General features: G+C 43.5%; 1 protein-coding gene across 6 annotated transcripts in view; it reads left to right on the top strand.

The window, feature by feature from the left end:
* LOC130277031 (capping protein, Arp2/3 and myosin-I linker protein 3-like) overlaps positions 1 to 27870 on the top strand; it is a 530598-nt gene that overhangs the window by 60684 nt on the left and 442044 nt on the right. For 4 of the 6 annotated variants that reach the window (XM_056527256.1, XM_056527257.1, XM_056527255.1 and 1 more), the window contains exon 3: positions 27039 to 27089. In XM_056527256.1, coding sequence (XP_056383231.1) covers positions 27039 to 27089 — 51 coding nt within the window. Of the gene's footprint in view, positions 1 to 4625; positions 4858 to 27038; positions 27090 to 27870 lie in introns of all 6 variants that reach the window. The other 2 variants (XM_056527258.1, XM_056527259.1) reach the window with 2 other exon arrangements.

The following is a 27870-nucleotide window of genomic DNA, read 5'->3' as shown; positions in this document are numbered from 1 at the left end:
TTCTTGGTTAGGGCCACAATAGGGGCCACAATAGTGGAAAAATGAGGTCAAAGAGATCTTGGCTACGAAAACTGTAAGAGGGAGACGTTACTTTTTGGTGGACTGGAAAGGTTTCGGGCTGGAGGAGAGATCTTGGGAGCCGGAGGAGAATATCCTGGACGGTGACATACTTTGGAACTTTTTAAGACCCAAAAAGAGGGTCTCGCCTGCATGTGAACCCCAGCCTGCCACTCACCTTCCGGCCTCTCCTCTTCTTTCCCCAGTGGTCCTGCTGCTCGTATTGTGGGGCGCACTCGCTTGTGAGCCCCGCTCTGTTCTCTTCCTCCTGACCGTCTCTGCCGGCATGCGCGTCCCCGCCTCCTAGGGTGCGCGCATGCCGGTTCTTCTAAATTTAAAGGGCCAGTGCACCAATATTTGGTGCTCGTCTGAAACCAATCTTATTTAGTTCTGGCACTTCCTTCTGTTCCCTGATGAATTTTTGTGCCTTGCGCCTAGTGAAAGCGTTCTTCTTTGTATTGCCTATTAGTGTTCCAGACTACCTGCTTGCACCTTTGCCTCCTGCCTCTGACCTTGTGCCTGTGACCTGACTACGCTTCTTTGCTGCCTTCCCTTGACCTTTTCCTACGACTGACTATTCTTGTGTACTCAAGCGCCAAATTTCACCTAGGCAGCCTGTGTGGACGAATCGTGTCAGGGGTAGCGACCTGGATGCCGCCTGCCGCAGCAAGACCATCCCGCTTTTGCAACGGGCTCTGGTGAAAACCAGCGGCACCTTAGACTCTGCTCCCTGATAAGGTTCAGTCATTGTCCACACAGGTCCAGCGGATCCACTTCTTCCAGCCGTTGACCACTATACAGGATCTGTATACTATACACACTAAGGCTAGGTTCAGACTACGGAATCTCCGGGCAGAAAATTTCCACCCAGAGATTTCGAGTGCGGCCAGCGTGGCCGACTGAATCAGTCGGCGCTAGGACCATGCGGACACTGCAGTCTCCATTAGACTGCAATGTGTTCCGCTAGGATTTCCACCTGAAGAATGAGCAACACCATTCTTCAGGCGGAAATTTCCAAGCAGATTTTCCGTTCACAAATTCCGCATCACAAATTAAAAAGTGTGAATTTGTGAATGGAAACCCATTCACTACACCATACATTTTAGCAAGTGGAATTTCTGCCTGCAATTTCAAAGCGGAATTGCAGGCCGAAATTCCGTAGTGTGAACCTAGCCTAAGTGATTTATATACAGTGTCCATATAGTAGTAGATACCAGCTGTACAGAGATCTGTACACCATATGTGATTATATACATGACCATATGGCGGTAGATATCAGCTGTACACAGGGTGTATATACCATATAAGTACTTATAGTTACATCTAGGGACTCCCAATTACGTATTTTCTCAGACCGCCATGTCTTTCTCCTAACATCTGCAGGACAAACATGTTGGACTCTGCATTGTTCCAGTGCCCTCCGCTCCTCTACACAATCTTCCCATCTATACGCCCACAAACTGTAAGAATGCCCTCCTTGGTGTCCTGCACATTAAAAGGGCAAGTCTGTAGGTAGCCAGGTAATTAGGTTGGTTGATCTGGAAGCCAGATATGTAGATAGGTGACTAGCCAAATAGGTAGGTAGCCAGTCATGTATGTAGGTGGCTAGCTATGTAGTTAGGCAGCCATGTATGAAGGCCAGGTATGTACATTGTTAGGTAGCCAGGTATGTAGGTAGCAAGATATTTAGTTAGGCAGCCAGGTATGTAAGTAGTTAGACAGCCAGGTAGGTAGCCAGAACCCCCCCCCCCTTCAACCAGTGGCTGATCCAGAGTCTAGTCTCGGGAGGGACACTATCAGAGTATTTTGTTTTAGCAGACAAAAAGTAAGATGTTGCTTACGGAAGTTACAGGTAGGTATTGCCCCCAGGTAGTTAATGTCCCCCAGGTAGGTAGTCATGCCCCTGTAGGTAAATCCCTAAGATATCTGCCCCCTGTATCAAAACCCCTATGTAGGTAGTAGGTAGCTCCTCTATTAGTTTGGTAGTCTGTCCTCATTTTAGCTAGGCAGCAACATAGTAGATAGTCCCCCATATTAGGTATAGGCAGCAGTTCCCCCACAATAAGTATAGGCAGCAGTCCCCCCACATAATGCATAGTCAGAAAATTTCCCCACATTAGGTATAGGCAGCAGAGTTGCCCCTTATTAGGTGTAGGCAGCAGAGTTCCTCCATGTTAGGTATAAGCAGCAGAGTTCCACCACATTAGGTATATGCAGCAGAGTGAGTCCTGTCCTTAAGGCCAAAATGGGCTGTGTCTTTAAGGGATGAAATAAAAAAAGGAATATAGTTATAAAAAATGTTTCAAATCTACATTTAATATATCAGTGCCATGCCCTACATCTGCCATAAGGCTGTGGATATTACTACTGCAGATTTTTCAAAACCCCAGCTACCACATCCTCCACAAGAAGTAAGCGTGAGCATTGTTCACATAAAAGTAGAGAAATTATAGCTAATATCTTGTTTTAAGTTCAGATACTTCTTTCAATATGCTGCAAGAACTTAATAAGTAAAACTCAGCAAAAGACAGTAAGTTGATCCCTAAATAGCCTGATGAAGCTTGAACACCTTAAAGCCAGACCAAAGTAAAAGACAGGCTTGGATCAATTACTTCAGCATATAGAAAAAGATTGCTTTCAGAAATAGGTTACGCATTAAAAAGGGACCAGGTTTACACTGTTCAGTTAAGTGAGGGGTTTGATTTTAAAGCTTGTATGCCAGTTTCATTCTTCACAAGAATTTTGGACTTTTCCTCCCTCTTGCTCTGCTCCACTACCTTTTACAAATAGTGGGTAGAATTTGGTAGTAAAGGGTTGGGTCATCTGCAGGCAAAAAGAAAATTGGTGTGGATAATGGCAAAAATCTACATCTCCTAGCTTAGTGTAAGTTGTGGTGTACGAACAGTAAAAGATGCATCACATTTGTAAACAGGTCTATGCCTCTTATTAATTTGGAGCATCTTACTCCAATGTATTTTTTATTTCTGACCAGCATGTAAAATGTTTCCTATAGATAAAGATGCAAAAGGGTGAAATTAAAAACACTGTATATCCTGGCGCAAACCACTTGAGTTATCTTAGAGTAGTAGTGAATGTCCTTAAAAATAGGATATTTTAATTATAAGCCTCATACATATGTGTTTCTAAGTGTAAAACACCCCTTCCTCAGATGCAGTATATTCAGTCTTGCGTTACTAGGAAGTGAGAGCCTTTCAGGGGTGAGTGCTGCCTTCCGAGTGTAGCGAGCCAGCGGCGCCTACGCTCTGCTAAGAAAGCTAATCACTTACCTCTGGAAGGCTCTCACGTCCTAGTGACGTGAGAGTGAAGACATTTGCATATTCAACACTCAAGCAGGCCAGACGGTGAACATTGTGGAGGCAGGGAAGCTCGGTGATCTGTCTTCCCGTCTTCATTGCGCACAATAGCAGTGGATTAAAAAACTGTCATTACTCAGCAACTACGCAACCAATTATATTAATTGAACAATGTATTTATTGCTGTTCACCTGCTCTATAACCCAGTATATTGGGTTTAGTGTGGGTGAACAGGCTGTCAGTTTCCCTTCAAATAAGTTATATGAACATGCTCACCATGACTCCCCAAGGCATCCCAGCTGATTTCAGAATCAGGAAGGGGAAATCGCAGCACTGGCAGTTAGAAAATCACCTTCATTCCATCTTCTTATAAAATCATGATACAAAAAAAGTGCGATTCAGTAAACATAGGGCAAGACCATGGTGAGTTTCACACTGCAAACTGAAGTGCTCTCGGCACTCTGAGCTGAGGAGAAGGGAGTGTGACATTGCAAAATGACATGTCATTAAAACTATATATTTAAAATTAAAAAGGTTATGTCCTATTCACATAAATGTTGGCAAATAGTGCTCGTTCTGAATCAAAAGTGCTAATAACAGGATGCATTCAAACCTCGGCATCCAGAAGATAACACTGCGTATGCAAATGTAGCATAATAGAAGCCCCACAGAATAAATAAGAGACAGCCGAGTGGACAGGCAGTGGAGAGTTATTACAGAGTGCGGGCATCTGAAGCTCACAGATGTTACGATGGATAATATTTTCTGTGCATAGGGCTACTAATGTTACAATTATTAAAACTTCCATGTAACATGTACATTGCACTGATGTGGATAAGTGAAGAAGGCTGCATGGATCTTTCCACATGTTTCAAAAATTATCCCTTTTCGGGAGCAGAAGCAAGTTTTGAGTCAGGCTAATGAAGAAGATGGCATGGATTTTTCCAGGCATTCCAAAAATTATCCCTTTTTAGGGAGTAGCAACAGGTTTTGAGTTTGGCAAGTGAAGAAAATGCCATGGATTTTTCCAAACATTCAAAATTTTTTCCCTGTTTAAACAGGATTGGTGTTCCAAAATAGTGAAAAAGAGAGAGCTTTTCTATAAAAAAAAAAAAACGAAACAAGTTATCCCTTTTTTGGGGATCATGGTTATATATGTGTAGGCCTGGTTGAAACTACTAGCAGCAAGGGTGATAGTGGACTGGTGGGACTTGTAGGAGGTTTAAAAAATTTAGTTTATTTTTATTTTTACAGGACTGACTGAAAGTAGCAGCAGCAAAGGTGATGGCTGACTAAAGGGTTTTTATAGTATCCAGACTACAACAGGAGAAGTCAGTCCCCTAGTAGCCAGCGTACTGCAGGAGTAGGCGGATTTGTAGTGTGGTGGCCTAATATGGCGTGTTGTAATGTAAAGAAGACTAGGTTCCATTGGAAGGCTCGAACGGAGAGGTAAAAACAGGTTTTACTAAGGGCGCACACCGCTATGGTAGGTTAAAACCACAGACATCAATAGTAAAATAATAAAACTGCTTTAATGATATATAGACGATGCGTTTCGAGAGCGCAGCTCTCTTTATCAAGTCATGGAGGCTTTAGACTTTTTGGACCGGAGCTGCCTGAGGCTGTGTACTCTGATTTCTGACTTTTGTTACAGGGCCCCTGTCGGTAATTTTGCTTCTTCTCCTTGCAACTTAGGACTTCAACTTTTTTGTTGAAGCACAAAATCCAATGCGACGCGTTTCACCGCGCTTGCGCGGTTTCATCAGGCATGCCTGATGAAACCGCGCAAGCGCGGTGAAACGCGTCGCATTGGATTAAATCTGTTCGCTACACACCTGGCTCTATTGTCCTCTCCTTGGTCAGCGCCGATATTCCCATCTTTTCTGAAGTTCACCTTACATCTCTACGCCATCTCTGGGAAGGCTGCAGACCGAGATCATCATATCAAACGCACATCTTGGTTGTGTGGGAGTACGCACAACCTGGCAGGGTGAGCCTTTACTTTTCCCTCCCCCTCCCACACACCTGTGATCCCGTTGGTTCTTCACAAGGGAGCGCCTGTTTTTCTCTTTGCTTTACATATCTAAAGACCTGACTTAACTGGTCTTCTTTTTTTTTTTATGTCCTGTGTTGTATCCATTATGACTGAATAAAATGGTGCATCTTTGATTTCTGCCACTATTTCATTTTGTACATGATGTGAAAGCAATCCAATTAATTCATTTTGTATTTGGGGGCTAAAATATTTAATTCTGGTATCTTTTTTGTATTAGTTGATTCCAAACTGGATCATACTTGCTTAGAAGATCAATAATGGACAAAAAGTCGCCACTATCTTTTTTTCTCCTAATGTGTCTCTATGTCCTCTGAAAGCCAAATTACAAGTAGCCAAGGTGAGGGTGACATCAATAATTCTTCTCAGAACTTGAATCCAAAAAGTGACTTGTTCTTTATAGTTGGAATGTAATTTTGCATCAATAGTGTCATCATTTTTCCAACTATCATAGACAACACAAGCCCCTATATGGGATTGTGTCATTTCATGCTCTTTAATTTTTCTGGAAATGCCTTGCCAATCTTTTATACCTACAGTCCATGACTGTTGTTGTGAAGAAAGCTTTCTATCACCAAATAGCCAGCAAGGCTCACAATAAGCGCAATCCAATTTAATTGAATAGCATATCCAATTTCGAGGAACCTTTTTTCCTGTCTTTGTTGACGCATAATAATACTCATTTGAAAAACATCGGTAATATCTCTAGGGAAGGGACCTATTGGTTTGCAAGGACCATTTTTAAGAATGAACTTTTTTAAATCAGTGTTATGGTCAAAGTTCTCTGGGAAATTTGCCTTGGAATAAATTGGGATCAGATGGAATAATTTCAACGTCACTGACTGATTCTATTTCAGTGATGGTCTCCTGACTCCCTCCAGGTGCATCATCAGTTAATGGTTGAACAGAAAACACTGGTGTAGCCAAATGTACAGAAGTCAAATCAGTTATAGCTGTGGTTGAGCATAATGATGGCTCTACCTCATTAGAAGTTGACATTGTATCAATGTTTACAGAATGCAAAGCAGTCACATTTTGGCATGAGAACGGTTGCTCTGCTGCTACCTCTGTTTGGACTTCTGCAGAAGACAATGCTGGAGTACTGCTTTTACTCAGAAATGATTGTTATTTTTGGCAGTTTACTTTTAAGAATGTCCTCCTTCTCTTTATTAAGTCGCTTTTGAGCACCACTTAAATATATTCTGGGTTTACTCAGAATTGTTTAATGATAAATTATATACATTTTAAAATGGTGAGGTATTCTGAAATCCCCAAATTGTGTAGATATTATCGGTCTTTGTTGGTCTAGGTAAGGAAAAATAAGTTAAATTGTTCATTTACACATGCCAACGCTCATATATTACTGTAATTTGTGTATAAATTACAAGCAATTTTGAAGATGTAATAGTTTTATCTATATTGTATCTATTATTTAGTGAAATTAACTCAATATAGAACCATTATAAGACATACAGGTACATGCTTGAGTGGTAAGAGTGTATGGAGTGGCTCCTAAGTCTGTCCTGCACCACATACGGAGACCCCTGGCACCCCTGGATGATTTCAGTAACTGGGGGCCTGCTGCTAGTAGCAGGCTCTACCAATATAACACATAAATGAAACGCATTAGCCCCAAAAATCCCATTAGCCCCAATAACTTAAATAATAACGTTAGACCCAATAACTCAAAAAATCCCATTAGCCCCAATAACTTAAATAGTACAATTAGCCCTTATAACTCAAATAATAACCTTAACCCCAATAACTCTGAAAATCCCAGTAGTGAGACTATATGTGTAAAACTTAATGGAAATGTAAAGTGTATGTTCACAAATGCCAGAAGCCTAGCAAATTAAATGGGGGAGCTTGAGGCCTTGATACTGGAGGAACATATTGATATAGTTGGGGTCACTGAGACATGGCTGGACTAGTGTTGCTCGCGAATATTCGCAATTCGAATATTATTCGCGAATATCGCATATTCGCGAATTCGCGAATTTCGCGAATATAGCGCTATATATTCGTAATTACGAATATTCGTTTTTTTTTTTTTTTTTTTTTTTTCTTCACAGTACACATCACAGTGATCACCCCTCTCTGCTTCCAGCTTGTGTGGTGTAAAGAAGGCTCTAATACTACTGTGTGAGACTGGCGTGCGAATATTCGCATATACGAAAATTAGCATATGCTAATTTTCGCATATGCGAATTTCCACATATGCAAATTTTCGCATGCGCGTATTTTCGCAAACGCGAAAATAAAACGAGGATATAACGAATATGCGAATATTCGCGAATATATGACGAATATTCGTCCATATATTCGCGAATTCGAATATGGCCTATGCCGCTCAACACTAGGCTGGACTCCTCGCATGACTGGGCTGTCAATCTGCAGGGTTTTACATTGTTTCGCAAGGATAGAATGAACAGAAAAGGTGGTGGAGTCTGTCTGTATGTTAGAAGTAGTATGAAAGTCAGTGTGAATGATTCCATAGTGTGTGATGATTCTGAGGATGTGGAATCACTGTGGGTAGAATTACAAAAGGAGGGAAATACTGAAAAAATATTTGGTGTAATCTACAGACCCCCCTAATTTCACTGAAGAGATAGAAGGTCGGCTGTATAAACAAATAGAGAGGGCTGCCCGGGCAGGTACAGTGGTAATAATGGGAGATTTTAACTATCCAGATATAGATTGGGGCCGGGGGTTGGCTAAAACTACAAAGGGGAGAAAATTCCTAAATTTATTGCAGGATAATTTTATGGGCCAGTTTGTGGAGGACCCAACAAGAAGTGATGCCTTGTTGGATCTGATCATTTCCAACAACACAGAGCTGGTTGGTAATGTAACTGTGATGGAAAACCTTGGTAATAGCGACCACAATATAGTTACTTTTGACTTAAAATGTAGAAAACAAAGACAGACGGGGAAAGCAAAAACATATAACTTTAAAAAGGCAAATTTCCCTGGGCTGAGAGCTGCACTACAGGGCATAGACTGGGGGGAGGTGTTCTCAAATACTGATGCAGAAGGTAAATGGGACATCTTTAAATCAACTCTAAATAACTATACAGCTAAATATGTACCAAAGGGGAACAAATATAAACGATTAAAACTAAATCCTACATGGCTGACAAATGAGGTTAAAAGAGCAATAAACATAAAAAAAATTGCCTTAAAAAAATTCAAATCTGATGGGTCAGCTATAACATTTAAACAGTACAAGGAGCTTAATAAAATCTGTAAAAATGTAATAAAAACAGCAAAAATTCAAAACGACATAAATACAAAAAACCCAAGGACAGAGCATGTAGGACCCCTTAATAATGATAATGGGGAGGTTGTCACGGGCGATCAAGAGAAGGCGGAGCTACTGAATGGGTTCTTTAGTTCTGTATATACTATGGAAGAAGGAGGAGCTGACAATGGAAAGGTCAGTGCTGGTAACACATCATATAATGTATTGAACTGGCTTAATGTAGAGATGGTACAAGGTAAGTTAAGTAATATAAATGTAAGCAAATCTCCAGGGCCGGATGGACTACACCCAAGAGTTCTTAGAGAGGTAAGTTCAGTAATATCTGTACCCTTGTTCATGATATTTAGAGATTCTCTGGTGTCTGGTATTGTGCCAAGGGACTGGCGCAAGGCTAAAGTGGTACCAATCTTCAAGAAGGGCTCTAGGTCTTCGCCAGGCAATTATAGACCGGTAAGTCTAACGTGCATTGTGGGTAAATTGTTTGAAGGACTTATAATACTATTATCCCCTATGTATTCCTTTATGTAATCCCTTATAAGTGATAGCCAGCATGGGTTTACTAAGGATAGAAGTTGTCAAACCAATCTAATTTGCTTTTATGAAGAGGTGAGTAGAAGCCTTGACAGAGGAATGGCTGTGGATATAGTGTTTCTGGATTTTGCCAAAGCGTTTGATACTGTCCCTCACAGACGTCTGACAGGTAAGTTAAGATCCTTGGGCTTGTAAACTTTAGTTTGTAACTGGATTGAACACTGGCTCATGGATCGTACCCAGAGAGTGGTGGTCAATGATTCGTACTCTGATTGGTCCCCGGTTATTAGTGGTGTACCCCAAGGTTCAGTACTGGGCCCGCTGCTGTTTAATTTATTTATCAATGATATAGAGGATGGTATTAACAGCTCTGTTTCTATCTTTGCAGATGACACCAAGCTTTGTAGCACGGTACAGTCTATAGAGGATGTGCATAAGTTACAAGATGACTTGGATAGACTAAGTGTCTGGGCACCCACTTGGCAAATGAGGTTCAATGTGGATAAATGTAAAGTTATGCATCTGGGTACTAATAACCTGCATGCGTCGTATGTCTTAGGGGGGATTAAACTGGCAGTCACTGGTAGAGAAGGATCTGGGTGTACTTGTAGATCACAGACTACAGAATAGCATGCAATGTCAGGCTGCTGCTTCCAAAGCCGGCAGGATATTGTCATGTATCAAAAGAGGCATGGACTCAAGGGACAGGGACATAATACTCCCCCTTTATAAAGCATTGGTATGGCCTCACCTGGAATATGCTGTTCAGTTTTGGTCGCCTGTTCATAAAAGGGACACTGTGGAGTTGGAAAGGGTGCAGAGACGCGCGACTAAACTAAACTAATATGGGGCATGGAACATCTTAGCTATGAGGAGCGATTAAAGGAGTTACAATTGTTTAATCTTGAGAAGAGACGTTTAAGGGGGGGATATGATAAACGTATATAAGTATATAAATGGCCCATACAAAAAATATGGAGAAAAACTGTTCCAGGTTAAACCCCCCCCAAAGGACGAGGGGGCACTCCCTCCGTCTGGAGAAGAAAAGGTTTAGTCTAAAGGGGCAACACGCCTTCTTTACCGTGAGGACTGTGAATTTATGGAACGGTCTACCTCAGGAACTGGTCACAGCAGGAACAATTAACAGCTTTAAAACAGGGTTAGATACATTCCTGGAACAAAATAACATTATTGCTTATGCAGAATTATAAAACTACATCCCTTTCCCTTATCCCCTTACACCCTTCCCTTCAATGCCCTGGTTGGACTTGATGGACGTATGTCTTTTTTTCAACCATACTAACTATGTAACTATATGCAGAGGAAAGGGGTCTCTTTCAGGATCTATACTAAACCTGATAGGTTCCCTGTGCCATTTCAATCCCCTATTCTGATCGTCCTGTGCCATTTTAATCCCGCTCCACGCATCCCATGTCCCATTTCAGTTGCCAATCCTCTCAGAAGTAGATTGGCAACTGAAATGGAACAGGGGATCAGAGGGGAGAGATGAAGGGGATCCCTCTGTGTAATTTTAATCACCCCCTCTGATCCCCCTGTGCCATTTCGAATTCTCCCCCCCCCCCCCCCGATGGGGGACATCTTCTGAAATCACACAAACATTATATACAAGAATAACACCAATATCTACTTACCAATGGCATGTAGATAGTTGATAGAATGAAGAGTGTGTGCAGCTCCCTCCCCACGCTCCTCTCTACGGTCCTTGCCGTACAGTCAATTGCACGTATCATGTCTTGCGTTCTATGCCCTGGGGGAGGTACCAACAGTAAGGAAGTGCCACATTAGTAAACATCTAATTTATTAACCCCTTAGGGAAGAGACAATTTTTGTTTTTGCACATTAATTTTTTCTTCCTCTCCCTATAGGGATTTATCACCTATCCCCAGGATAGGTCATAAGTGGGTGATGGCGAGGGATCCAACCGCCGGGACCCCCCGCCATCTCCTGCAGAAGCCCCCGGTTCTCACACTGCACAGAGCGATGTTCGCTCCGTGCAGTGTGACTGGCATCCGCAGGGCGTTCCTGTGGCTGCCCGCCTCTCCATTCATTTCTATGGGAGAGGCGGAGACACAGGAACACTCCGCCTCTCCCATAAGTATGAATGGAGGGGCGGAACGACTAACGTGACGGCACCACTCCTTGCACGGAGTGGTGACCGCAGTGAGCCGGGAGTGTGCAGGAGATGGCGGGGGTTTCCGGCAGTCAGACCCACCACCATCACCCACTGATCACCTATCCTAGGGATAGGTAATAAGTCCTGCAGCGACTGAGTACCCCTTTAACTCTTTCATTTTTAATCTACAGACCCAGATGAGGTCTTGTTTTTTGCGGAACCAAGACTTTATAATTGCATCTTTCATTTCAGATCACTGCATCTGCGGGTGTGCGGCACTCTGATCGGGTGATCGAAATGCCTGCGGTCCCCTCACCTGCCTCCTGTCGCCATCTTGAATTCTTCTGCTCTGGTCTGCAATCGAGCAAAACCAGAGCAGTATAAAGTAAAAAAAAAAAGTTTGAATAAGCCCCTCCCACAATACAAATTCCCCTTTTCCATAAAAAAAGTGTAAAAAATAAAATAAAATAAATGAACATATCTGGTATCGCCGCGTGCGTAAATGTTCGAACTATTAAAATATAATGCTAATGATCCCGTATGGTGAATGGCGTAAACGTAAAAAAAATATAAAAAATTTACGAAATTGCTGCATTTTGGTCACAGCACATCCCAAAGAAATGTAATAAAAAGTGATCAAAAAGTCAGACATAAATGTGGTACCAGTAATAACTTTATGGCGCAAAACAAATGAGCCATCGTACAGCCCCGTATATGAGAAAAATTAGAAAGTGATAGGGGTCAGAATAGTGACCTAAAACACACTAATTTTGTTTAAAAAAGTTTGGATTTTTTTTTAATTGGTACAATAATAGTTAATCGGGTAATCATGGGTATCATGTTAATCATATTGACCCACAGAATATAGAGAACATGTAATTTTTACCGTAAAGTGCACTGCGCAAAAACGGAACCCTCCAAAATGAAACTTCCCGTCGAAATGGGCTGATTCCTTAAGGGGTTAGGGGACTTTGAGGAGGAATCATTAGATTCCTCATACAGATCAATGCAGTTCCATAGAACTGCATTGATCGATATACCCCAGGGATGGTTTAACGGTCCCTTTAGATGCCTCTGTCAGCTTTGATAGGGTTAATAGCCAGCCGTGGCAATTGCCACTCTAGCCGGCTACTAGCGGCAGCCACCAGCTACTGAAATTAGCTGGTGGCTGCCGGGTATAGAGTGGGATACACCCTGATGGACTAGGTCCATCATGTGTGATCAAGGGGTTAAATATCAGTATCAACATTTCAAATGTGTCTGCTAGCCCCCGTTCCCATTTTATTTCTTCAATCCCCCCCCCCCCCCCTCTGTGCCAATTCAATCAGAAGGTGGGGTGGCACAGGGTATCAGAGGTGGGGATTGAAATGGTACAGGGGGATCAGAGGGTGGGGGATTTGGAACTGAAATGGCAAAGGGAGATTGGGGAGATTGAATTGGAACAGGGGGATCAGAGGGGGGTTTTAAACAGCACAGGGAGAATTGAAATGAAACAAGGGGATCGGGGGGGGGGGGTGATTGGCACAGGGGGTATCAGAGGGGGGTTGAAATGGAGCAGGGGGATCAGAGGGGGGGGGGTTAATTGGCACAGCGGGTATCAGAGGAGGGGTTGAAATAGCACAGGTTGGATTGAAATGGAACAGGGGGATTGGGGGGGGTTGATTGGCACAGGGGGGTTGAAATAGAACAGGGGGGATTGAAATTGAACAGGGGGATCGGGGGGGGGGGGTTGAAATAACACAGGGGGGATTGAAATGGAACAGGGGGATCAGAGGGGGGGGTTGAAATATCACAGGGCGGGGATTGAAATGGAACAAGGGGATCAGGGGGGTTGAAATGGAACAGGGGGATCAGAGGGGGAGTTGATTGGCACAGGGGGTATCAAAGGGGGGGTGAAATTGCACAGGGGGGATTGAAATGGAGCAGGGGGATCAGAGGGGGGGGGGGTTAATTGGCACAGGGGGTATCAGAGGGGGGGTTGAAATGGCACAGGGGGGATTGAAATGGAACAGGGGGATCAGAGGGGGGATTGAAATAGCACAGGGGGGATTGAAATGGAACAGGGAGATCGGGGGGGGGGTTGATTGGCACAGGGGGGATTGAAATTGAACAGGGGGATCGGGGGGGGGGGTTGATTGGCACGGGGGGATTGAAATTGAATAGGGGGATCAGGGTGGGTTGATTGGCACAGAGGGGGGTTGAAATAGCACAGGGGGGGTTGAAATGGAACAGGGGGATCAGAGGGGGGGTTGAAATGGAACAGGGGGATCGGGGGGGGGGGGGTTGATTGGCACAGGGGGATCAGGGGGGGTTGATTGGCACAGAGGGGGGTTGAAATAGCACAGGGGGGGTTGAAATGGAACAAGGGGATCGGGGGGGGGGGGGTTGATTGGCACAGAGGGGGGTTGAAATAGCACAGGGGGGATTGAAATGGAACAAGGGGATCAGAGGGGGGGTTAATTGGCACAGGGGGTATCAGGGGGGGGGTTGAAATATCACGGGGGATTGAAATGGAAAAGGGGATCAGGGGGGGGGGTTAAATGGCACAGGAGGATCAGGGGGGGGGTTGGAATGGAATAAGAGGGGGGTTGAAATGGCACGGGGGGGGGATTGAAATGGCACAAGGGGGATCAGAGAGAGGGATTGAAATGGCAGGAATTGAGGTGGCCCCTCTGATCCCCCCCCCCCCCCTCCCCTGTGCCATTTTCATCCACCGCCGATCAAACCACGTACCATTTTAACCCCCCCAATCAAAGCATGTTGCCAGGGACACGAGTGATTGACAGGGTGATGAGACAGGGTGATGAGCCATCTTTTCACAGAGCGGCACACTGTAAATGCCTCTAAAAGCATTTACAGGTGGAGGTATGACAGTGACAACTATTGCGCCGGGGCTGCTGCTGCGGACTGGAGGAAGACAGGTGGAGGTGCATAATTTTGGGGGGGCACAGTGTGTTGTAGGGGGGCCTTGGCCCCCTGTGGCCCCCCTACCTAGACGGGGGCCCCCGAGCAGCAGCGAAGCGGCACACAATTCTCGGTAAGGCGCCCACGAGCGGCAGCGCAGTGCAGCGCCAGCGGCACACACAGGGCCGTCTTTAATTTTGAGTGGACCCTGGGCAAGCAATTTTTTTTGGGCCCCCCGGTCCCCCACCTCCATCCCACACACACTCAGGATCAGTACAGGATAAGTAATATAATGTATGTACACAGTGGCCTCACCAGCAGAATAGTGAGTGCAGCTCTGGAGTATAATACAGGATATAACTCAGGATCAGTGCAGGAAAAGTAATGTATGTACAGTGACCTCACCAGCAGAATAGGGAGTACAGCTCAGGGGTATAATACAGGATATAACTCAGGATCAGTACAGGATAAGTAATGTATGTACACAGTGACCTCACCAGCAGAATAGTAAGTACAGCTCTGAAGTATAGTACAGGATAAGTAATGTAATGTATGTACACAGTGATCTCACCAGCAGAATAGTGAGTACAGCTCAGGGGCATAATACAGGATATAACTCAGGATCCGTACAGGAAAAGTAATGTAATGTATGTACACAGTGACCTCACCAGCAGAATAGTGAGTGCAGCTCTGGAGTATAATACAGGATATAACTCAGCATCAGTACAGGATAAGTAATGTAATGTATGTACACAGTGATCTCACCAGCAGAATAGTAAGTACAGCTCTGCAGTATAATACAGGATATAACTCTATGATGCCGCTCTTCTCTATGATGCCGCCCGTGACGTTACATAGTTAGTACGGTCGAAAAAAGACATATGTCCATCAAGTTCAACCAGGGAATTAAAGGGTAGGGGTGTGGCGCGATATTGGGGAAGGGATGGGATTTTATATTTCTTCATAAGCATTAATGTTATTTTGTTCCAGGAATGTATCTAATCCTGTTTTAAAGCTGTTTAAAGCTGTTAATTTTTCCTGCTGTGACCAGTTCCTGAGGTAGACTGTTCCATAAGTTCACAGTTCTCATGGTAAAGAAGGCGTGTCGCCCCTTCAGACTAAACTTTTTTTTTCTCCAGACGGAGGGAGTGCCCCCTCGTCCTTTGGGGGGGGGGGGGGGGGTTAACCTGGAACGTTTTTCTCCATATTTTTTGTATGGGCCATTAATATACTTATATACGTTTATCATATCCCCCCTTAAACGTCTCTTCTCAAGACTAAACAATTGTAACTCCTTTAATCGCTCCTCATAGCTAAGATGTTCCATGCCCCATATTAGTTTAGTCGCGCGTCTCTGCACCCTTTCCAGCTCCACAGTGTCCCTTTTATGGACAGGTGACCAAAACTGAACAGCATATTCCAGGTGAGGCCGTACCAATGCTTTATAAAGGGGGAGTATTATGTCCCTGTCCCTTGAGTCCATGCCTCTTTTGATACATGACAATATCCTACCGGCTTTGGAAGCAGCAGCCTGACATTGCATGCCATTCTGTAGTCTGTGATCTACAAGTACACACAGATCCTTCTCTACCAGTGACTCTGCCAGTTTAATCCCCCCTAAGACATACGACACATGCAGGTTATTAGTACCCAGATGCATAACTTTACATTTATTCACATTGAACCTCATTTGCCAAGTGGATGCCCAGACACTTAGTCTATCCAAGTCATCTTGTAACCTATACACATCCTCTATAGACTGTACTGTGCTACAAAGCTTGGTGTCATCTGTAAAGATAGAAACAGAGCTGTTAATACCATCCTGTATATCATTGATAAATAAATTAAACAGCGGTCCCAGAACTGAACCTTGGGGTACACCACTAATAACCGGGGACCAATCAGAGTACGAATCATTGACCACCACTCTCTGGGTACGATCCATGAGCCAGTGTTCAATCCAGTTACAAACTAAAATTTCCAAACCCAAAGACCTTAACTTACCTGTCAGACGTCTATGAGGGACAGTATCAAATGCTTTAGCAAAATCCAGAAACACTATATCCACAGCCATTCCTCTGTCAAGGCTTCTACTCACCTCTTCATAAAAGCAAATTTGATTGGTTTGACAACTTCTATCCTTATTAAACCCATGCTGGTTATCACTTATAATACTATTATCCCCTATGTATTCCTGTATGTAATCCCTTATAAGTCCTTCAAACAATTTACCCACAATGCACGTTAAACTTACCGGTCTATAGTTTCCTGGCGAAGACCTAGAGCCCTTTTTGAAGATTGGCACCACATTCGCCTTGCGCCAGTCCCTTGGCACAATACCAGACACCAGAGAATGTCTAAATATCATGAACAGGGGTACAGATATTACTGAACTTACCTCTCTAAGAACTCTTGGGTGCAATCCATCTGGCCCTGGAGATTTGCTTACATTTATATTACTTAACTTACCTTGTACCATTTCTACATTAAGCCAGTTCAGTACATTACATGATGTGTTACCAGCACTGACCTGGCCAATGTCAGCTCCTCCTTCTTCACTAGTATATACAGAACTAAAGAACCCATTCCTTAGCTCCGCTTTCTCTTTATTGCCTGTGACAACCTCCCCATTGTCATTATTAAGGGGTCCTACGTGCTCTGTCCTTGTTTTTTTTGCATTTATATATCTAAAAAAATATTTAGGATTAGTTTTGCTTTCTTTGGCCACCTGTCTCTCATTTAGAATTTTTGCTGTTTTTATAAAATTTTTACAGATTTTATTAAGCTCTTTGTACTGTTTAAATGTTATAGCTGACCCATCAGATTTGAATTTTTTGAAGGCTATTTTTTTGTTGTTTATTGCTCTTTTAACATCATTTGTCAGCCATGTAGGATTTAGTTTTAATCGTTTATATTTGTTCCCCTTTGGTATATATTTAGCTGTATAGTTATTTAGAGTTGATTTAAAGATGTCCCATTTACCTTCTGTATCAGTATTTGAGAACACCTCCCCCCAGTCTATGTCCTGTAGTGCAGCCCTCAGCCCAGGGAAATTTGCCTTTTTAAAGTTATATGTTTTTGCCTTCCCCACCTGTCTGTTTTCTACATTTTAAGTCAAAAGTAACTATATTGTGGTCGCTATTACCAAGGTTTTCCCGCACAGTTACATTACCAACCAGCTCTGCGTTGTTGGAAATGATCAGATCCAACAAGGCATCACTTCTTGTTGGGTCCTCCACAAACTGGCCCATAAAATTATCCTGCAATAAATTTAGGAATTGTCGCCCCTTTGTAGTTTTAGCCAACCCCGGACCCCAATCTATATCTGGATAGTTAAAATCTCCCATTATTACCACTGTACCTGCCCGGTCGGCCATCTCTATTTGTTTATACAGCCGACCTTCTATCTCTTTAGTGATATTAGGGGGTCTGTAGATTACACCAAGTATTATTTTTTCAGTATTTCCCTCCTTTTGTAATTATACCCACAGTGATTCCACATCCTCAGAATCATCACACACTATGGCATCGTTCACACCGACTTTCATACCACTTCTTACATACAGACAGACTCCACCACCCTTTCTGTTCATTCTATCTTTGCGAAACAATGTAAACCCCTACAGATTGACAGCCCAGTCATGCGAGGAGTCCAGCCATGTCTCAGTGACCCCAACTATATCAATATGTTCCTCCAGTATCAAGGCCTCAAGCTCCCCAATTTTATTTGCTAGGCTTCTGGCATTTGTGAACATACACTTTACATTTCCATCCTTTATGTTATTGGGGTTAATGGGATTCAAGGGTGTAAGTTTTATTTTCCTATGAAGCCTATTCCTATTAACTATTCTAACCCCTCCCTCCGCTTCACCCCCAGGTACATTTATAATTCCCACCTCTCTATCTACACTATCTTCCCCCTCTTTGCTGTAGGTTCCCTCACCCCAAGTCCCTAGTTTAAACACTCCTCCACCCTTCTAGCCATCTTCTCCCCAAGCACGTTGCACGTCACGTGACCATCTCCCAGACAGCCATTGCGGTACTGGCTGCCTGGGGATGGGGATGAGTGACGGTGGCGGCGAACATAAAAGGGTAGCAAAAGGGGCGAGCTGCTTTAGGGCCCCCAGGAATTACAGGGCCCGGGGCAGCTGCCCCTTTTGCCACGCGTTAAAGACGGGCCTGGGCACACAATTCTTTCATGGGGCCGGGGCTAAGGGGCCCCAGCCTAGACGGGGCCCCCCTGCAACGTGGGGGCCCCCAGTATGCCACTGGCTCACTTGCAGAACTTTGATTTGACTCCACGACCTCCCTTTACTCTGTACAGCACTCCACTAACTGACTCTCCACTCTACTGCTCTCCTCAAGCACTCCACACCCAAGCATATGTTCACACGTCTGGAATGTCCACATGGAAAATCTCAGTACCGACATTCTGAAGACTGCAGGCGCCAGCAGAACATGCCTGTGCTAAGACCACACGGGAATGCACAGTTAATAAACGGCTATGCTTTCCATGCGCAGTATGCAGAAAGAATGAACAGGTTCATTCTTTCTGCACACACTGAAATCGGAATAGGAAATTACGCCATGTGCACAGCATTGAATTCAACAGGGCTCAGCTGCTCCTAAATCTCCAGCGGAATTCCAATGTGGAATTCAGCAAGGAAATTCCGGACATGTGAACATGGCCTTACACTCTCCCCTACGTTACTCCTAACTGCACTCCTTCCTGCTTAGACAGGTCACTAAACTCAGGCAGGAGATCCCTAGTGGCCACTGCTGATCACATGACCCCTCAGCAGGTATAGCATAATACATGATATGATACAAAGGCATAATGCAAAAAAATTTATGATACAAAGGCATAAATAACATGAATCAAACCAGAATCAATAACATTTTACAAAGCATTCCCCTCCCTGGAAATGTGGGCCAGAAATGACACCTGCAGCGACATCTGCCAGACAGAACGGGCAATGTAATATGTTCCATACCAGGACAACACTGTAGTATACAGCATACAGAAGTAAGATGATTATTAGTAACCAGCGTACAGCTGAAGGCTTTCAAAAATTTTGGTTTTTCAAGGCCTGGCTGAAGGTAGCAGCAGTAAAGTTGATGGCGGGCTAGAGAGACTGGCCAGTGGACAGCATGAGGTTTAAAAATGTATATATTTTATTTGCAAGGTCTGGTTTGAACTAGCAGCAGCAGCAGCAGCAAAGGTGATGGCAGACTAGTGGAGCTTCTAGGAGCCAGCTTACAGAAGGAGGAAGTGGATTGGTAAGGGTTGTAGTAGTCATCTGCAGCAGGAAGTTTACAAACTGAAGTTTTGAAATTTCTCAAGGCCTGGCTAGAAGAAGGAGCAGCACGGGTCAGACCAGACTAGAGGGGCTAGTCGTTGGCAGAGTACAGCAGAACGAAGCAGACTAGTAAGCCAGCGGACAGCAGGAGGTTTAAAAATGTGGGTTTTTCACATTTCAAAAAGGCCTGGCTGCAAGTAGCAGCAGCAAGGATGAGACTGGACTAGAGGGCCTTGAAGTATGTAGAGTACAGCAGGAGGAAGTGGACTGGTAAGAGTTGTAGTACAGTGGGGGGGGGGGGGGGGGAAGTATTTAGTCAGCCACCAATTGTGCAAGTTCTCCCACTGAAAAAAATTAGAGGCCTGTAATTTTCATCATAGGTATACCTCAACTATGAGAGACATAAAATCACATTGTCTGTTTTTTTTTTTAAAGAATTTATTTGCAAATTATGGTGGAAAATAAGTATTTGGTCAATAACAAAAGTTCATCTGAATACTTTGTTATATACTCTTTGTTGGCAATGACAGAGGTTAAACATTTTCTGTAAGTCTTCACAAACTGTTGCTGGTATTTTGGCCCATTCCTCCATGCAGATCTCCTCTAGAGCAGTGATGTTTTGAGGCTGTCGCTATGTTTTCTATGGGGTTATGATGTGGAGACTGGCTAGGCCACTCCAAGACCTTCGTTGCCTGGGCAGTGTGTTTTGGGGGTTTTCACTCAAAATCGCATGGTATATATGGCCCCATTCATTCTTTCCTTTACACAGATCAGTCGTACTGGCCCCTTAATAACAGCCCCAAAGCATGATGTTTTCACTCCCATGCTTCACAGTAGGTATTGTTTCCTTTGGATGCAACTCAGCATTCTTTACTAACTACTCGTAACCCCCCCCCCCCCCCCCCCCCCCCCCGCTGCCCTTAAAAAAATGTTTAAGAGCTTTAAAAAGCTATTTATCTCACCTCTCTTCTTTCTCACATAGTGGTAGCTGCTGGCAGGAGGATGTGGGCCTATGCCACTAAAGCCTGCTGGGGGGACTCCTTCTGCCCTTACTTTGCCGGCGGGGTGGGGGGTTCTGGGGCATTTGCAGAGCCAGTTTGTCCTCTGTGCACAGATCCCTGCTTTTCCTCTGTGCACAGATCCCTGCTTTTCCTCAGTGTAAAGAGCTCTGCTTGTCCTCACTGCACTGAGCTCTGCTTGTCCTCACTGCACTGAGCGCCGCTTGTCCTCACTGCACTGAGCGCCGCTTGTCCTCACTGCACTGAGCGCCGCTTGTCCTCACTGCACTGAGCGCCGCTTGTCCTCACTGCACTGAGCGCCGCTTGTCCTCACTGCACTGAGCGCCGCTTGTCCTCACTGCACTGAGTGCCGCTTGTCCTCACTGCACTGAGCGCCGCTTGTCCTCACTGCACTGAGCGCCGCTTGTCCTCACTGCACTGAGCGCCGCTTGTCCTCACTGCACTGAGCGCCGCTTGTCCTCACTGCACTGAGCGCCGCTTGTCCTCACTGCACTGAGCGCCGCTTGTCCTCACTGCACTGAGCGCCGCTTGTCCTCAGTGTACAGAGCACAGCTTGTCCTCACTGCACTGAGCGCCGCTTGTCCTCAGTGTACAGAGCACAGCTTGTTCTCAGTGTACAGATCCCTGCAGGGAGCTGCACTGAGCTCTTCACGTGCTCAGCCAGCGCTGCGATTTCGGACTCGCTGCCAGGCCGGCGTGAGTCTGAAATCAATGAAAAAGCTTGTGGCCAGGGACTCCTGGGGAGACCCCTAGTGGCCACATTTTCAAAATGAAAATACACGTAAAAGGAAGGAATTTTTTACATTAAATCAAATTACAAAGTTGTTCTATATACAATCAGCTCTAACATATCAAAAAATTTTTTTTAATGAAAAGTACTCTTTTAAATCCACATATTAAAATGATCATTATCCAATTAGAACGAGTAAGCTACCAGATATGTGTTATGTGAGACCTCTAACTTTAAGTAATGGGAAAGAGGAGAAGGTGTAATCATCAGTGTATAGTTAACGTACAGTTGTATGGCTGCATCTTACAGGACCTCTTGGGCTCGTTATGGCCTCGTCTCTCAGATAACTTCCAGGAGAAGGCTTATTTATCCATGATACCTTTATGGAGGGGTTGAATAGTAAAGTAGCAATCTTTGCAGATGATACTAAACTCTTTAATGTGGTAAACACTATAGAGGACAGTGCACTATTACAAATGGATCTGGATAGGTTGGAGGTTTGTACTGGGAAGTGGCAGATGAGGTTCAACACTGATAAATGTAAGGTAATGCACATAGGGAGGAAAAATCCGGGCTGGGATTATGTATTAAATGGGAACACACTTGGGACGACTGACATGGAAAAGGACTTAGGATTCTTAGTTAACAGTAAATTTAGCTGTAGTGACCATAGGCGTGCACACAGGGTGTGCCTGGGCACACCCTAATCAAGCCTCAAACTTGAGGCTCTATCACCTCCGTGCTGCAGCCCTGCGGGCTGCTCAGTGGCGGATCCAGGGGGGGGGGGGGATCTGCCACTGAGCAGCCCGCACGGGCCCCGTCACATTCGGGACATCCCTGTGCCCCGAAAGATCTTTTCGGGACACAAGGATGTCCCGGTTACCTTTCTGCGGCCCCGAATTAACTTTAAAAACGCAGGGGCCGCCAGGAGGTACGTCCCGTGCATGTGCCCATAGGAACGGAGGAGTGGAGCATCGAGGAAGAGGACGCGCGTGCGCATGGTAAGTTACCTGCACGTCCTCTTCAGTGCTCCGACCACCGCTCCTCTGGTGGATAGAGCACTGAAGTGGGGCAATACACAGGCATACAGCCTCCAGCTATACACTGTATATGGCGGAAGGCTGTATGTCTGTGGGGGAACTATACTGCACCTAAAGTGGGGGAACAATACTGCCAACCTGATGTGGGGGAATTATACTGCCAACCTAATGTGGGGGAACTACAACCTAATGTGGGGGAACTACAGCCTAATGTGGGGGAACTATGCTACCAACCTAATGTGGGGGAACTATACAAAATATAAAATTGTACTATTCTAATCCCTATAACTCTTTTATTTTTCTGTATATGGGGATGTATGAGGGTAATTTTTTGCACTGTGATTTGTAGTTTTTATTGGTAAGATTTTAGTTTTGATGGGACTTTTCAATTGCTTTTTCATTTTTTTTTATGGTATTTGAAGTGACCAAAAAATGTGCAAATCTGGTTAGTGCACTATTACGACTTTTGGGGCCCCACTTTTGATTTTGTCCAGGGCCACGCTAAGCCTAAAACCGGCCCTGGTAGGACGGCCATGCTCCTCCTCCAGACCTCCCCTGTTGCATGCGTGGCGCGTTCCGTGTTCACGCGTCACGGGCAGGTGGTTACTGCGCAATACCAGCGGCATTACTCTTGGTATCCCACTCTTCCAAAACAGCTTACGGCAGCCAATATCTGCTAGAGGGGATTTTTTCATTTTTAAATCATCAATTTGTAATAAATTGTGTAATTTATTGGTTATATAATTATTATGATAGTGTACGCTAGCACTACCATCTTTCTATGGATTCTCTAGTTGGTCACCCTAATGTTTTAGTTTAACAGCTTTAATGATAACAGCTGAAAACGCTCCCCTCGGCTTATACTCGAGTGCACTCTCCGCCTGTCAATCCCTCAGTGGTCTTCAACCTGCGGACCTCCAGATGTTGCAAAACTAGAACTCCCAGCAAGGCTTGCTGGGAGTTGTTATTTTGAAACATCTGGAGGTCCGCAGGTTGAAGACCACTGCGGCCTTCATCATCATCCAGACCCCCCCCCCCTTTAGTTTTCTACTCTCCTCCCCTCGGTGGGAAGGAAGGGTGAGCTGATACTGCCGCCATCTCAAGGAACCCCTGTTCCACTACCTCCCGGGAAGGTAGGCTGCCGCAAAGCAGGTGGTCTCCCCCGGGCTTGTTTGGCTCCAGAATTTCCACTTCTGCCTCCACGCTGACTGCCTTGCTGGCTCAGCTGCTGCCTCGTGTGCAACCTGCAACTCTCTTTTCCTGATGATGATGAAGCCCCTTCTGCACCCGGCTCTTAATTGCGATCGGCTTCATCACTGATGTCCTCCTCATGTTCCTCAACAGCGTCTGCTTCAGGACCGTGAACCCTGGCAACACAGTCTCCCACGTCACTCTCCTCATCACTACTTGCCCGCCTAGCAGAAGAAGCGGCGGATGTCTCCTCCACTTCTTGGTTGGGCAGTAGCTGCTGACTTTCCTCTATTAGATCATCCTCAGTGAATAGTGGAGCTGAACCCACAGCATACGTACATCTAAGTAGTGTACTATTTTGTACCTGTTAATCTGTCAATGAGCCTAAAAACTTTTTAATTATTTTTTTTTAAACACCAGTCAGTGATTACTTTTTGCTGTCCTTTCACAGTATATAGGTTCTTGACAGATTAACAGGTACAAAATAGTACACTACTGATGTACGTATGCGGTATGCAGGGCAGAAAAATGCTCTACAGTACCCTTAAAAAATATATATATTTTTGTAAAACACCAACAGTATACAACAGTGCTGCAGCCAAAAAAAAACTGTGTACTAAACACAAAATTGCACTCTGTCACAGAATTTTAGGAATGGACTGCTGGTTATTATACCATCTACAGACTAGTATAACCAGTAGATGATTTTTTGTGGGGGGAAAAAGACACTGAATTGCGCTGAAAAATTATTCCAGCCTCCTCTGCTAAGGTTTATGAAGTTGATGCAGCTTGTTAAAATGTATGAGGCAACACACAGCTATCTGCCCCTCTCTGTAGTACTATGCCGAAGAAAGTGACTGTGAGGTTAATGTCTGCAGCTGCAGTAAAAATTATTTTCAGTGAAAAAAAACAACCCCTTAACGACCACGGATGTAAATGTACGTCCTGGTTTGGCGGTACGGTGCTCGCGTCATACATGGCAGGTTCCGGCTGCTAGCAGCAGCCGGAGACCCGCCGGTAATGGCCAACATCCGCGATCGCGCGGATGTCCGCCATTAACCCCTCAGATGCCGTGATCAATACAGATCACGGCATCTGCGGCAGTGCGGTACTTTGAATGGATGATCGGATCGCCCACAGCGCTGCTGTGGCGATCTGATCATCCAGCATGGCGGCCGGAGCTCCCCTCACCTGGCTCCGGCCGTCTCCCAGGGGTCTTCTGCTGTGGTCTGAGATCGAGCAGACCAGAGCAGAAGATCACCGATAATACTGATCGGTGCTATGTCCTATGCATAGCACCGAACAGTATTAGCAATCAAATGATTGCTATAGATAGTAAAAAAGTGTAAAAAAAAAAATAAATAAATAAATAAAATAAAAGTTGAAAAATTTTAAAATAAAAAGTAAAAGTGAAAAATCACCTCCCCAATAAAAATAACAATTGTCAGTTTTTCCCATTTTACCCGCAAAAAGCGTAAATTTGTTTTTTTATAAACATATTTGGTATCGCCGCATGCGTAAATGTCTTAACTATCAAAATATATTAATGATCCCATACGGTGAATGGCGTAAACGTAAAAAATAAAAAAAGTCTCAAAATGCTGCTTTTTTGTCACATTTTATAAAAATAAATTATAAAAAATTATCTAAAAGTTTTATATATGCAAATGTGGTATCGATAAAAAGTACCGATGACACCGCAAAAAATGAGCCCTCATACCGCCCTATATACTGAAAAATTAAAAAGTTACAGGTGGTCAAAATAGGGCGATTTTAGATTACTGATTTTGTACAAAAAATTTTAGATTTTTTGTTTTACACGGTACAAAAATATAAAAGTATCTAGCCATGGGTATCATTGTAATCATATTGACCCACAGAATAAAGAACACATGTCATTTTCACCGTAAAGTGTACAGTGTGAAAACAAAACCCTCCAAAAATGTGCAACATTTTAGTTTTCATTTAAATTTCCTCCCTAAAATTTTTTTGGGGGGTTCGCCGTATATTTTATGGTAAAATTAGAGGTTTCATTACAAAGTACAATTGGTCATGCAAAAAACAAGCCCTTATATGGGTCTGTAGATGGAAATATAATAGAGTTATGGATTTTAGAAGGCGAGGAGGAAAGAACGAAAACTCAAAAATAAAATTGGCCTGGTCCTTAAGGTGAAAATGGGCTTGGTCCTTAAGGGGTTAAACGCTCCTGGAATACGCTTTTCTCTGCTGTAACACACACACAGGGTGTCCATCCTATCTCTCTGCAGTGTAATGAATGAAGTGGCTTCCGATTTATATAGGGCTGTGATATCACAGGGGTGACTGGCTGCTGAAAATCCTGCATGTGATTCAGGGTCATCCCACCTACTTGCCTTCCCAGGGTCCCTTACCCCATGTACTGACATGTGGATCCGTCATTTTAGATGGCCTGGAGCCTGGAACGCTGTAAAAATGGAGTTTAATTAAGTGATTCGCGTGATAGAATCGCAGCGATATTCCCATTATTTGCGAATCGAATATTTCCTGAAATTTGTAAGGAATTCGGGTTCGTCAGGTTAGATTCGCTCGTCTCTAGAAAGAAGGTTTCTACACCAGCACAGACTGGGTTCTTTACTGTAAGAGCAGTGAGACTGTGGAATTCTCTCCCGGAGGTGGTGGTCATGGTGAACTCTGTAAAAGAGCTCAAAAGGTGTCTGGATGAATTTTTGGGGAATAATAACGCTGGTTATGTATACCAGATTTAGGGTTATAGGTTTAACCTGATGGACTCTGGTCTTTTTTCAACCTTATGAACTATGTAACTATGCCTCATGGTGCTTCGATGAAGACCTCCCTTCTCTGAGAAGATTATATTATAACATTATACATCATGTGGCTCCTGATCTCCCATGTGCCCCCAAATTTTCTAGAAGACTCTTATTATTACATGATAGCTTCTGGTGGCTTCTGATCTCCCATGCTTTCTCCTTTTATTGTGGCTTGGAATTACATTTATAAGCCCTGGTTGTCTGAGGTATGCCCCTGGGTATGAAACTCTTGACCAATAGGGACATAGGCAGCCCCTCCCAGGACAATGACAATACAGTTTCTTCTAGGTGTCGCTATAACTCCACATATCATGCCCAGGACCATATACAGGGATTAAGAGGGTAAATAGTTTAATACCAAAAATATAACAAAAAGGATAACAACACTGTGCTATTAATGTTAGAATAACATGTGTCATGGCTGATACTGTGTATAGTTAATTGTATGCAGAGTGTGAATATGTCAGTGTGATGCACCATTTATCATTTGTACTTAGATTTAAAGGGGTACTCCGCTGAAAACATCTTATCCCCTATTCAGCCGCCACACCCCTATGTACTGACCATCACGCCCCCTCCCATAGACATGACTAGAGGGGGCGTGACATGACATCACGAATGTGGAAGCTGCAAGCTTTTTTTTCCCTGTTTAATATAATTGAAAAATTACATATATATTTATCATTTCATCCACAGGTATTGACTTCCTGTAGAGCGTTCCTGCTGCATCACACACTTCCATTAAAGGTAAGCTAAAGTATTACATGTCCTTATGTACCGAACAATACTGTAGAAATATATTGTCTTTTGTTGAAGGAAAAGTATTTTAAATATACTTAAATAGTTATGGTGAGTTAAAGGGGTATTCCAGGCAAAACCTTTATATATATATATATATATATTATGTGTATATATATATATATATATGTATATATATATGTATATATATATATATATATATATATATATATATATATATATATATATATATATATATATATATATATATATATATATATATATATATATATATATATATATATATATATATATAATATATATATAATCAAATGGCTCCGGAAAGTTAAACAGATTTGTAAATTACTTCTATTAAAAAATCTTAATCCTTCCAATAGTTATTAGTTTCTGAAATTTTCTGCTCAATGATGATGTCACGTCCCAGGAGCTGTGCATGATGGGAGAATCTCCCCATAGGAACTGCACAGCCCCCTATGATGCGAGTCATCATAGAGCAGTTAGACAGAAAACAACTCAACTTGAGAAGCTAATAACTATTGGAAGGATTAAGATTTTTTAATAGAAGTAATTTACAAATCTGTTTAACTTTCCAGAGCCAGTTGATATTTAAAAAAAAAAATTTGGGCCTGGAATACCCCTTTAATTCAAGTGTTTGGAAAGCTAAAAAAAATTAAACAAGATGATAAACTCTGTAGTTTCCAGTGAAACCATTGTTGGTTATCCAGTAATTTTCTTTATTCTGCCCCGGCTATAAAAATATCAAACCTTA

The sequence above is a fragment of the Hyla sarda genome, chromosome 6 (assembly GCF_029499605.1).
Source record: "Hyla sarda isolate aHylSar1 chromosome 6, aHylSar1.hap1, whole genome shotgun sequence".
NCBI classification, from domain to species: domain Eukaryota; kingdom Metazoa; phylum Chordata; class Amphibia; order Anura; family Hylidae; genus Hyla; species Hyla sarda.
Note: the sequence above shows the minus strand (reverse complement) of the source record. Positions and strands in the feature narration are given on the sequence as shown.